The sequence below is a fragment of the Genypterus blacodes genome, unplaced genomic scaffold (assembly GCF_046128005.1).
Source record: "Genypterus blacodes isolate CSIRO-AG114 ecotype Tasmania unplaced genomic scaffold, CSIRO-AGI_Gbla_v1 ptg000036l_1, whole genome shotgun sequence".
NCBI classification, from domain to species: domain Eukaryota; kingdom Metazoa; phylum Chordata; class Actinopteri; order Ophidiiformes; family Ophidiidae; genus Genypterus; species Genypterus blacodes.
Genome location: NW_027466849.1, coordinates 3458108 through 3471692, shown reverse-complemented (window position 1 = coordinate 3471692; position 13585 = coordinate 3458108). Strand labels below are relative to the sequence as shown.

The 13585-nt window shown below is 45.1% G+C and overlaps 1 protein-coding gene across 1 annotated transcript in view; it reads left to right on the top strand.

Annotated features, from left to right (window-relative positions):
- Window positions 1-13585, top strand: part of mtss1lb (MTSS I-BAR domain containing 2b) — a 42598-nt gene that overhangs the window by 17419 nt on the left and 11594 nt on the right. The window contains exons 4-6 of the mRNA XM_076147030.1: window positions 11537-11621; window positions 12418-12509; window positions 13314-13388. Of these exons, the coding sequence (XP_076003145.1) occupies window positions 11537-11621; window positions 12418-12509; window positions 13314-13388 (252 nt within the window). The remainder of the gene's footprint in view (window positions 1-11536; window positions 11622-12417; window positions 12510-13313; window positions 13389-13585) is intronic.

The window sequence follows — 13585 nt, the reverse complement described above, 5'->3', positions numbered from 1 at the left end:
TAAGAGATTAAGATTAAGTTTATTCATCATGTTGCATGCAATAACACACAAATTACATGCAATTGAAATTTATCTTGCACCCCCTCTTACATATCACACACACAAACACATGCATTTCAGAGGGGGTGCAGGGCCGCCATTTTTCGGGGCCCATGGAGCAGGTGGGGGTTCGGTGCCTTGCTCATGTGCACCTCGGCAGTGCTTTGGAGGCAAACTGGCAACTCACCAGCTACCAGTCTGCTTGCTTGGTCCACACAGGGGACTCGAACCGGCGACCCTCCGGTTCCCAGCTGTCGACCCAGCAGACTGATTGCACATTATTGCAACTCTGGTTTTGAACACACACACACACACACACACACACACACACACACACACACACACACACACACACGCATATAATTTCAAGCTGCTGGGATTCGCTTTCTGATTTATACTTTGTTTAACCTCTTCTCTAAACTGCTTTGACCTGTTTTGTTTTGCGAAACCACATTCAGGTGTGATTCTGTAGAATCTCTTTATTAAACCGTTTCAACTTTTATTCCTTATTCTCCTTTGATAGAATGAGAATGTGGCTTTTTGGTACTTAGCTGCTTTCTCTCGCTTGGCCGAGATTAAATGAATTTTGACTTTTTCCAACAGTAAAGGTCGTCTGAGGTCAAAGGTTAAATGGCAGTGGCCTGGGATCGGTCGTCTGTGGGGTCAGGAAGGTTCCTGGTTTTTGCTCTCGTCCTAGAGAGCCTGTTGAAGCGTAGTTGAGCAAGACACTGAACCCTGAACTAGGCTCCTTGCAGCTGTATGGTCCCAGCGTCAGTGTGTCAGTGAACGCTGACACACACAAAAGTGTCTCATCTAAAATCTAAAATGGCCTCTAACACACACACACACACACACACACACACACACACACACACACACACACACACACACACACACACACAGGTGTACCGTGTTTCATCCCTAAATTGTGCATTGAAGGTTTTGGATTAAAGATTTCCCAGCCACCTTCTCTCTCTCCCCCTCTCGTTTCTGCTCTGTAGCTCTCACTGGGCACATCACCATGGCAACATGGATGACATTGTTAAGGGTTTCTCTCTCTCTCTCTCTCTCTCTCTCCCTCTCTCTCTCTCTCTCTCTCTCTCTCACTCTGTCTGCGTGCTGTTGTTTTCGTTTCCAGCAGAGTTAAGCGTTCTCTAATGATTCGGTTTCTTCGCATCACGTTTCCCTGCTCGGCTGTTTTCTTGTCCTCCGTCCAGCCGGGTCGACTAGTTTACACTTTGTGTTCTGTGACGTTTCAACAGGGCCTCTCCAAAGTTGCTGGGAAGTTGGCTGTTTACCACGGTTACCTGACTGCCTGCCAGCCTGATCTCTCTCTTTTGCTCTCTGTCTTTCTCTATGTCTCTCCGTCTCTCTCGCTCTGTCTGTGTGTGTGTGTGTGTGTTTGTGTGTGGTCATACATGCACACACATTTCATGCATGTCTCTATTTCGCCCAAATCAGTGTAAGATCCCGTTTCACCCCCCTGTCTCTCCAATCGGTTCTATGACACACACAGACACACAAACACACACAGTTTGGGTTCAGGATGGTTTATGTGCTGAGCCAGAGGAGACCCGGACTACATTACCCATAATGCCTCTATATTTAGAGCACTGCAGTAGGTGACTCAGCACAGTTCATGCAGCCTCAGACTGGTTTCCCCGCTACAACGTACATGGATTTCATCCTAGAATCACGTCAAAGATCACAAAGGATTTAACTTATATGTTCACTATTATCATCGTCCTCCTGTGTGTCTGTGTGTGTGTGTGTGTGTGTGTGTGCGTGTTTTAGACGTACATGTGAAAGAAGGTGTTGCAGTGAGCTTAACACAGCGTTATAAGATCACAATAAGTCTTAATATCCATTCATAAATGCATGGGTGTGTGCATAATCCGATTTCTGTGATGCTCACAAACACAGACAACAAACTGGCTGTCTTGCTTTCGTGTGTGTGTGTGTGTGGCCACTTGCCTGTAAGCAGCTCATGTGATGCAGCCATGCAGATGGGATGTGGCATGGTTACAGTGGACGCCATCTGTGGAATGGATGGTTATCATTGTGTGTGTGTGTGTGTGTGTGTGTGTGTGTGTGTGACATAGATATAGAGACACGTGCAGAGACTTATGGAAGCAGTGCGTGTGTATGTTGTTTGTATGAGTGTGTATGTTAGTCAAACCTCTGTACCTCTGTGCTCAACATGCAAACCGTGACGAGCAATAAAACCATATAGTGTGTGTAATGCCTGTGAACGTGTGTGTGTGTGTGCGTGTGAGTGTGTAATGCCTGTGAGCGAGTGTGCCTGTCTGTGTGTGTGTGTGTCCGTTTTTTTCCCTTTCTTTAGTGACAGTGTCTTTCTTCACTGTGGAATCACCAACTACACACACACACACACACACCTTATACAAAGTCTTATACAAATGAGCCGCATGTAATGAATGTAAACAAATGATTCGCTGCCTTGCTGAAGGGGTTCCTGAGCAACGCTGCGCTACGAATCCCCACCAGCATAGGGGTTCATTTCCACACAGTGACCCTGACCTCTGACCTCTTTATGGAGGGAGGGGGGTCTTACTTGGTTCAATAAAGTATCCCCTGACAGGAACACATGATGGAAGGTCAAAGTCCTAAAGCTAAAAGGTCAAAGTTGTTACAGCAGCGATGCCACACTGTTCGCATCATAGTCAAGGGCAACACAGATAAATCATACTTCAGTTTATCAGTGTGATATGATAACAATGAAGAACTACTCCTGGGAATTAAGTGAGTTACAAAGTCACAAAGTAATGTTTTTTCAGATGTTTAAAAATGGAAATTAATATTATAAAGTGAACAAGCCACAAGCCAAGTTATCTCCCCGTGGGCCATTGATTTAAGCAAAACCAGAATTTAAGAGTGTGTGTGTGTGTGTTTGTGTGTGTCTGTGTGTGTGTGTGTGTGTGTGTGTGTGTGTGTGTGTGCGTGTGTTCACCCTCTCCCTCCCTGCTCTCTCTCCCTGGTTGTGTGCAAAGTGAGGAGATTTGCCCTGTGGCCACGACGGTTGTGTTCAGCTGATCGTCTTAAACCTTGTGATCCTGCAGCGAAAACACACACACACACACACACACACACACACACACACACACACACACACACACACACACACACACACACACACACACACAAGCAGAAAGTGAAACATACAGGAAGTTACACAGAGCGGCTTGTGATGCTATTGCCAGTACAGATCGTGCGTCTTCGTCCTAAAAGGATGTGCAGAAGAAGAAGTGCGCGTGTTTGTGTGATCATCGGCAGAAAAAATGGAAGGATGGAAGATTGATTGAAGATGCTCGATCAATATCAAGTTACCAAGATGCAGAAACGCATTTACTATCGATTTAGCTTTTCATGGTTGTCAGCCATCTGAGTTACAGTAAACAGGAAGCAATAATCAATGATCACACACACAGGAGACAACAAATCCTGCATCCATAAAAGATGAATATTGTTCAATATGTGTCAGGATTTTGGGATTTATAATATGTGGTTGCTTTTGTGTCTTAGTTGCATTCAAACTCAGAATCCTGAGCCAGTTCCTGACGGTACCATTATTATTATGATCTTCTCGACTTGTTTTGTCATAATTTAAGAATGTTGTTCACTTACATCGCTGACGCCGGTCTTTGGAGATGAAGCTGAACTTTGAACTGAGATTAACAGTAAACAAAGCAGCACAGAGACTTTGGCTTTCGTTCCTCTCGATCGGTCGCTCAATAAGAAGGTAAGAAAGGACCATAGCCATAGCTGTAAACTGTGCTCTTTTGTTAGAAGAATGAGATCATGTCAGAGGTCTGTGATGAAATGATGCAACACACCTCACACTGGTGCACATACAGACGTGGAGACAGAGGCCAGGGAAAACCCCCGGCCCACTGCTTTCCCCTCCTTTTTTTTTTAATGTCCCGCCGTGTTTTCCGTCTCGGTTTACATTTGTGTTTCGCCGCCGCGTCTCGTGTAATGACAACCCAAGCTGGCTCGCTGCGTTTAGTGCTCCAGTGTTACACGCTGTGGGTATTTTTAGCCTTCTGCCAAAACCCCATTTTGGAGTAAATATGTCCCGTCTGGAAGCTCCGGGAGTTCGGCTCGGCCTCAGCCTCTGGGGAGAGAGTGTGTATCTCTTGCCTCAATTTGTCCGCGTGCGTGCATCTGTGTGTGTGTGTGTGTGTGTCTGCCGCATGTGTGTGTGTGTAAGAGAGAGATTTAAAGCCTCTGTAATAAGCCAGAAAATGTGCATGCTTTCCCAGGCCCAGCTGACTCCACTTTACCACTCCCAACCGTTACGCCACTCCACTGTTCTGCCCTAATGGAGGACGTGTGTGTGTGTGTTTGTGTGTGTTTGTGTTTTTGATTTTTGTGTGGGCACGTTTTCCACCGTCATCATCATCTTCATACATGATGTTCAGGCCAGGTTTTAGATGGTAAAACATAGGGAGCAGGAAGTAAAATGGTTGAGGATCAGAAGTACAAGAAGCCGAATGATTCCTGCTTCCTTTCTGTGAAACAAAGGAAAAATTGCAACTGTCATTTGTAATTTCAGCCACAAGGCTGCTTAAGGAAAGACAAAGACTGCAACAAACTTGATGCACATTTTTGTGGGTAACTGTCATATTGACAAGAAACAAATATTTGTGCTACAAATAGAAGTAATTGATGTTTCTTTGTATCTCATAAACTACATTATAGAGAACAGAGAAACTACAATCATATTATTTAGATTATTTTTTCCTTGTGGCAAGAAAGCGACTCTTCTCTGTGTATTGAACACACACACACACACACACACACACACACACACACACACACACACACACAGGTCAGGTTTCTCCACTTACTTTGGAACTCAAGACCCCCCAGCCATGAACTTTGATCTCTTCTCTGTCTGACCCAGAAGCCCTTTGACTCCTGTCGTCTCTTTGATCAGTGTGACCTCCGTCGTATCGGGGCGTCCCTCCTCTCGGCCCCCCCTCCTCTCCCTCGCCTCTACACAAAAGTAATATAAGTATAAGAGAAAATGGAATCAAGTGCAGACCTGTCTATATAAAACAGAATTAAAAAATATATATAATAAAAAACAGAATATTACTAATAAATGAATCTACAGTAAAGTGGCATGAGTGCCGATGGAACAGAGTGCAGGGTGAAAGTCATTGGTTCAGGAGCCTGCTGGCCTGGGGGAAGAAGCTGTTTTTGAGTCTAGTTTAGCGACCATTATATTAATTGTCCTCGCTGCTCACGGCAGTCTGGTTGCCGCCCAGCTGGCTGGACACCTGCCAGAGCAGCCTGGTCCTTTACCATTTAGTGGGCGTGTCCACAAGTTCAGTCTGGGGTCAGATTTGCGAGAGAGCTTAACCCTTTGATTCCCCACCGCATTCAGGAGTGTTTTTTATCCCTGATGAACACTGATTGTGAGGTGAAGGTCAGTTTAAGCCTATGAGGTCAACAATATTTGAAGTATGTGGTGAAGTTTTCTTACCACAAAGATTCCTGAGTTTGCTTCCATTTCCTTTTCCAAGTCAAACCAGCCCGTTCCTCTGCTCATAATGAGAGGATGATGTTTAGGAGCGTATATAAAGCTCCTACACAGGCGTCGCCAATCCACTTGATGTACTTTGATGGCTAATGCTGGCGTGAAGACGTGAGTGATGACTGCAGGTTTGTTCTCAGGGAAGAGGTGGTTGTTCTGAGACAGAAGACATACTTCCTTTCAGACATCATCAGCTCAGGTTTTCTTTTTTCATTTTTGTTTCCAATCAGTCACAGCGACGCATTTGCACAGAAATGAAGATTGCCCTGAGAGGTGACGTGAAGGTCGATCTTCCTCTTCGTGGAAATCATCCCGACCCGACTAGAACATCGATTGTTCGGGTCTGGGTCAAACTGTCGAACGCGACGTCTCACTCAAGACAAACTTTGCTTTCTGTGTCTAGCAGCAGGAAACAGCAGGAAATCTGACAAAAATGTAGCAACTTACTGTTCCAAAATAGGTGAGATATCATTTTGATAATCCACTGATAATATTTTGAAACCTAAGTTTATATATATATGTGTATATATATGTATGTATGTATATGTATATATATATGTATATATATATATATATATATGTATATATATGTGTGTATGTATATGTATATATATGTGTGTGTGTGTGTATAAATGTATATGAGTATAAATGTATGTTGCATATCTGTGAGTCAACTGTCATTGCCAGTCCCAACCTCCTCTCGCTACGGTAACAGTAGCGGGGACGAAGAGAGATGTGTTTTGACAGAGAGTAACCTTGCTGTGACCTTCTGACTGATGAGGGAGGGGGTAAGAAGTGGTGTGCGCGCGTGTGTTTGTGTGTTTTCAGCTGCTCACGCAGGCCTCAAAATGCACTTGCATTGGAATTCAAATGTAATTTTTTTTGCCGAGTCGCCCCCTTTGCCTTTCACAGACGACTCAAATTACCATTCCAGTGACACAGGTCACATGTTGCGATCCGTTTAGAAATCACGAGATCCTGGATGACAGACAGGTGTGTTGTGATCAGATCTCAGGCTGAGTGACTGAGTTCAGTGATTTGTGAATGACTTAGTGATCAATTATTTAAGGAAATTCTTTGACACATTGTTTTTGTTTATTTGTGTCACAAAATCTGATCTCGTCTAGCTTGTAGATCTCCAGCAGGTAGCGATGAATGTTTGTGATCACAATCTTTGTGAGTATCCCAGTGAGACCTTGTGCCTCCGTTCTGATCCAGACAGAGACGACAACAAAGATGGTGCTGCACAAACCCACTCGTCCTCTGGAGCGTTGTGCGTCGTTCTGTTCCTCTCCTTCATGCGTCGACAATGGAGGCGCCGTTTGTTCGCTGCGTGCCGCGTTGTAAAGTGAGCAAGGTTATCATCCATTAACATCCCCAGTGAAGGTTTACAGACGCTTCTCTCGGCCCGATCCAAAGCCTCCAAACCGCCGCCTCTTGTGGCTTGTTGCTTAGGTCTAATGTTTCATGCTGTCATGCATTCCTCCAGCGTGCGGTATTGGAGGATTTACACTCCAATAAGCTTCACCATGTGTGTGTGTGTGTGTGTCGACGGTGGCGGCACTTTACGGCGTGATTGCTTGTTTTTGGTCAGGGTGACTGGCTGCCTGCTTGTCTGGAAAGCTGAACCTCTGACTTGGTTTGGTAGTGAGAGGGGAAATGTGGGGCTCATGAATAATTCTGCTTCATCCCTGTGTTTCCCTCTTTAATCCTCCTCTTCTTCGTCTTCTTTCCTTCTGCCTCCTCCCCCCCCCCTCTCTTGCCTTCTTGCGCGCTCTCATGTTCTTATTGTTGCTGTGTCAGTCTGGAGATGTTGCTATCAGGGGAACGGATGGGCGGTTGACGCAGATGTCTGTAACCTTGGCAACTGCAAGCCTCACCTTCTCTGCTGATCTGCTTGTCATCGCGCCACTTGAGACACGAAAGCAGCATCATCCTCCTCTTCCTCTTTATATCATCCATGCCTGATGTTTTCCTCCTCTTTTCATCCCTCTCCTCGTTTCTAATCACACACACACACATACTCCAGAGTTGTATCTATGGAAATGGAGCCTGCTCATTAACATCAAGACTGTGTGTGTGTTTGTCATTGTGTGTGTTTTGGGGTCAGCTAAGGCGACTTTCCGACATCCAGGTGTGTGTGTGTGTGTGTTTGTGCTCTAAAATTAGGGTCATTGTTTGGGTTCCCATGTGGTTTGAGGAACGACACACTGACTCATACAAACACACCCCATACACACAATCCAGAAGTATTTTCACCCATGACTGTGTTCGCATGTATGTGTGTGTGTGTGCATGTGTGTGCATTTGCAGAGGTGGAGGCTGACGAATCCTCCGCTGCAGATTTCAGATAGCGGTTGCCATAGGGATGCACTGGTGGGAAGGCCATTGATGCAGAGAGAGAGAGAGAGAGAGAGAGAGAGAGAGAGAGAGAGAGAGAGAGAGAGAGAGAGAGAGAGAGAGAGAGAGAGAGAGAGAGAGAGAGAGAGAGAGAGAGAGAGAGAGAGAGAGAGAGAGAGAGAGAGAGAGAGAGAGAGAGAGAGAGAGAGGTATTTAGTCTGGCATGTCACTTTGTTGTTAGCGATCAAACAGCATTCAATTACACACACACACAGCATTTATGGCACTACAAACAAAATGCATCATACATTTAAACAGTGTGTGATTCCACATAGAGGAATGTAGGAAAGCAGCTTTTACTTTTGCCCTCAGTGTGGACAAGCCGGACCAGAATGCAATGTGGCCACTTTAATTTTGTATGCACCCCCCCCCTCTATCACAGGTGTCAAACTCAAGGCCTGCGAGAGCAAAGAGCTTTTAAGTGTAAATTGTCCATAAACTACATTTCCCACAATGCATGTTGTTGCCGAGGATAGATTCTCTGATATTTTCCCGTGCCTTACGATCTTCTCAAATCGATCTTCTTGATCGTTTTACCGTCCCCAGCTGTCCACAGCAGTATCCAAATCGCTCTTTTACGTTCATTTCCTGCTTTGTACTTTTAGGTAAATGCTGCGTGTTTGTTTGGAAATGGCTTTGAATATTTTGCCTTTTACTTCTCTTATTTATTTTAATTTCTCTTTAATTTCTCTCCATATAGCAAGCACATTATTATTAATTATTATCAGTTCTCTCCTGTATTGTTGTCAGTGAAAGCAAATTGTAGCTGTCCAGGCAGAACTCTCTATGTTCCTTCAAGACTTGTTTTGGAGTTATCCACGGATAGTGAGTCAGTTCAGTTCACATTTCTACACAGTTGTGGAATTAATGTACATTTAAAATCATACAGTTGTTTTATATAAACCTTATTGTTATTATTTTTTATTGTTGAAATTGAAATTCTTATCCACAGAAGGGGAAGGGGGGGGGGGGGGGAGAGAGCCCTGCAGAAAAAGTTTGGGAACCACTGACTTAACAGCCCACAGCCCATTTAATTTTAAATTGGGCTGAATGTGGCCCCAAACTAAAATGAGTTTGACACCCGTGCCTCTCTCTGCTGTCTTTCTCGCTCCCTCTAACTCTCTCCCTCCCTCTCTTTCCCCTGCTCTCTTTCTCTCTCCGTCTAACTCTCTCTCTCTCACGCTCCCTCCCTATCTCTCTCTCCCCATGTGCACTTTCGCCCCTCGTCCTTCCGCAGCCAGCAGACGATTTGACCTTAGCAACAAACATTCAGATTCTCACCGCGATGGGCCAAGATCTTTGCTGTTATGGAAACCGGAACAGAGCTGTCAGTCAGCAACTTGGTTGCCAGGTAACCAGGAAGAATAGCTAGTTTGCCTTGCAATTCAGCAGGAAAGACGAAGACCGGCCTGCAATAGAACACGATGGAATCTATTTATACAATGCACTGTATTATGTCATCTATAGCATTTTATCACATCATATATTCATGTGTGGTATGTCTGTTTAATTTATTTATTTTGTTTTTTGTAAATCTGCTACAAACCTAACCTACCTACCTTGCCTATGTTGCTCTCTCGCTCTCTCTCTCTCTCTCTCTCTCTCTCTCTCTCTCTCTCTCTCTCTCTCTCTCTCTCTCTCTCTCTCTCTCTCTCTCACACACAGTAGCCATATTCCAGATGCGAGTGCTGCTTGCTCTGTGCCAGCCCCCTTGTCTCATTGTTGATCTCCTTTGGAGTCTGAGAAGCATAGTAATAAACAGGAAGAGGACCATCATAAATGCAGAGATCAAAAGCTAACACATGCAAATGTGCACACACACACACACACACACACACACACACACACACACACACACACACACACACACACACACACACACACACACACACACTTGGCTGCAGCTCCAGTCCCATGGTTCTCAGCAGCGAGCTCATTAAAATGTGTGAGCCAATCCAGCTCATCCTCCAGCTCTCTCATCTCTCTTCCACTCGTCTGCTTTCTCAATCTTCCTCTTCCTTTGATACACACACACACTCTCTCTCTCTCTCCGTTTAACTGTTATGTCACCTCATTCTCTCCGCACATAATATATGTATTGTTTTAGGATAAGATTACAATGTGCTGCAAACACTGTTTGCATTTGCTGCATTTCCGACTGATTGGCATGCATAGTGTATAGCTGAGCAAGTGTGTGTTTGTGTGTGTGTGTGTGTGTGTGTGTGTGTGTGTGTGTGTGTGTGTGTGTGTGTGTGTGTGTGTGTGTGTGGAATGGTGGCTTTTCTTTAATGAATGGTTGCCGGGTAGAACAGGAGGCGTGAAGGAGGAATTTGTTAATTATGAATGGAGCGCTTCTCTCTGGGTGTGAACAACACACAGTGGTGTGTGTGTGTGTATCAGTGTAGCTCTGTTCACGGATGTGCTTACGTGTGTGTGTGTGTGTGTGTGTGTGTGTGTGTGTGTGTGTGTGCACGTGCGCACATCCGCATGCACACTTCACACACATGGTATTTTGGGCCAAATGGGGCTGAATTGCAATGCTGCTTCTTCCCAAACAATTTCTACCAACGTGCTCACGAGCAAGGCAGTCAAGGTCAAAAACCCGGATTCTATTTGTGTGAAAGTTTCTAAATCCAAGCAGACATTTATTAAGTGTCAGTAGAGGTGCTATATAACTGAACAACACTGAACAGTGTGTGTGAGTGAGGGTTCAGTCTCTGTGACACCAACATTAGTCAGAAACGCGTTCACTGGATGAAATAGTGAGTTAATTTTCCGAACTTTGTACTCTTAATCCTTGTTGAAGCTGTAAATTCTTTTCTTTTTGAATGAAAACATGCACCTTCTGCTGTCAGCCTCCTCCCTCCACCTCCTCCTTCTCCCTGCATCCTAAATCAACATTAAGCCTTCACGATGAACAGCGTCCCTCCAGTAGATCCCATGTGGCCGATGTGTAGCCTGAATGTTCCAGCCTTACGTTCAGTGGTTCATAGCACGAGAAGGATCACCTTGATTGTGTCTTCCTAACCTAACCCTTCCCCTTACCAGCTTTCCATCTGTACAGAGCAAACACCTTGTTTGGAAGTTCCTGGTGTGTTAGTGGCCACCCGCTCACACACACTCACACACTAACACACACTTTACTTTTGGGGTCAGCATTTTCCACACAGACCTATGCTGCCTTAAAATAGACCTGTGTTTACACTCACCGATCTGGGTCCCAGAACAGTTGGCTGTCTCACACACACACACATACACATACTCACGAGACATAACTTTATTTGGACGAAGCCTGTGTGTGTGTGTAGTGTCTACGAGAGGAAGAATGGAGCCTTTGTAAACACTGACTCGACGTAAAAGGATCCGATAAACAGAGGAGCTGCTCAGCCGGTTAATGCTTTCACCAGCTCCTGAGCTGGAATGTAAATATTGATCTCTGATTTGTGTGTAACCATAAAGTGTGTCATTGTCTCTGTGTGTGTGTGTGTGTTCCATCATATAAACGTGGCTGTTCTTGTGTGTCATCGTCTCCAGGGGCGACCAGAGACATCGGTTCGGCCCTGACCAGGATGTGCATGAGGCATCGCAGCATCGAGGCCAAACTTCGCCAGTTCACCAAGTAAGAAGCTCCGCCTCCTCTCCTAACCCTTTCATCCTCCACCATTCTTCCTTTTTTCCTCCCCCTTCCCTCTTTCCTTGCTCCTTTCATTCCAGCCTTCTTTCCTTTGTAGTTGTCTTTATTTTCCTTCAGCCCTTCATTCTTGTTTCTTACTTTTTGCTCCCTTTCCTTCCTTTCCTCCCATCCTCACACCATATCACCTGACATGTGGAAACACGGTGTGGACAAATGAAAACAAACATTCATTAAAATAAGAGTTTGATCGTTTCGTTTGTTTCTTTGACACATTCTGATTCAGTCAATCATACTTTCGTTCATTGCGTTTTGTCGTTGTCCCTCACCGTTGCCGACCTCACAAAGCACGTGTAACGGGACGCCCGCGTGTTTCCTCTGTAACCCCCTGTGTTTGCGCGGTTACCGTTGGATCGAAGTGGTTGAGGTTTTGGTGTCTACTGTGTGGAGCACAAAGAACGTCACCGCGTCTGTATGAAGCTGACAACTGGAAAGGAATTGGACTGTGACCATGACACAGAAACCTCAGCAGAGGCTCTTCAACCATTGTTTGCCCTCTTCTCTTCCGTTCTTCATCATCTCTGAGTTTTCCATGGTGAAAGCTGTTGCGTTGATGATGGTCCATGGTAACAATAGGGTCCCTTTGAAGCTTTTGTGTGTTTGTGCATAAACAAAATATAAACTCAATTTTTGAGTGTTGTCGGGGGGAGGAAGAGGGGGGGGCACTGGTGGTACTTTTCTCCCTGATGGTTTGGTGAACTGGCTCTCCCTGTCGTCCCCACAGTGCTCTGATGGAGAGTCTGATCACTCCTCTCCAGGACAAAATTGAAGACTGGAAGAAGACGGCCAACCAGCTGGACAAGGATCACGCCAAAGGTACTGTATGTAGACGCAGGGCCATACTTTATCACTGATAGGTTCAAAGCCCATAACCACCAGGCTGACGTTGCCTTGGGGCAGGGCCATGGCGACGGCGTAAGTGTTAGTTTCCAGGAACGTTCCAGATTGAGAACCACGTTGACATCTCTTGTGCGAAAGGTGCGTCGTTTCCACAATGCAAATGCACATCCCTCATGCTAGTGGCAGCTCCCCACCCTGAGGGATCGTGGTCTCGTCTGATGTCATCAACAAAGACATCGCAGAGTCTCTCATTCTAACAAAACCCCAGTGCTGGTTGCCATCCCAGAATTGTCCCCAGATCTCTGTATTTCAGCGTATAAAACAAGCAAACTGTATCGAGTATATATGGGGAAAGAAAATTGGATCAGGCGTTATAGTAAATGTACCAAATCAGTCCTCACTCCTCAGTGAAGGAAGGATTGAACTTCCTGGAATTGCACTTTGTTTGGCAAGTTAGTCAGCCAATAAAAAGCTAAATATAGTTTCTGTGCTTTATTTTCTAGGGATTTGGTTTCTGTGTTTGGATGTTGCGCACAATAAACTGGTGATGATCCCTATGTATGCAGTCTTTTCCTATTCAGAATTCTCCCACAAATTCATTCAAATCCCTCTGATGTCTTATATATTCCGACTGTTTGCACCTTGTTTCCTTACAACGCTATGAAGCCACCTACATACACATGCATACTTACAGACATCTACACCTTGGGATGACAAGATGTTCCCATGGAGTGCTTGACATTCCTGGAGCTAAAGGCTTTCTGTTCATCCTCCCTCCAGAGTACAAGAGGTCACGGCACGAGATCAAGAAGAAGTCATCTGACACCATGAAGTTACAGAAGAAGGCTCGAAAAGGTAACAAGTCCACAGTCTCTAAGGCTCACACAAGAGGTCACATTGCAAAGGTCAAAAAGTGAGACCAGTGTGAATGATGTGGATGAAATGACAGCACACCTGAGCTTTGGGGCCCCCGCTGGTGGGGGTTGACAAAGAGCAGACTTCAGTGATAATCTTGTCCAATCTGTTATACAAACGCAAACAAAAGTATCCAA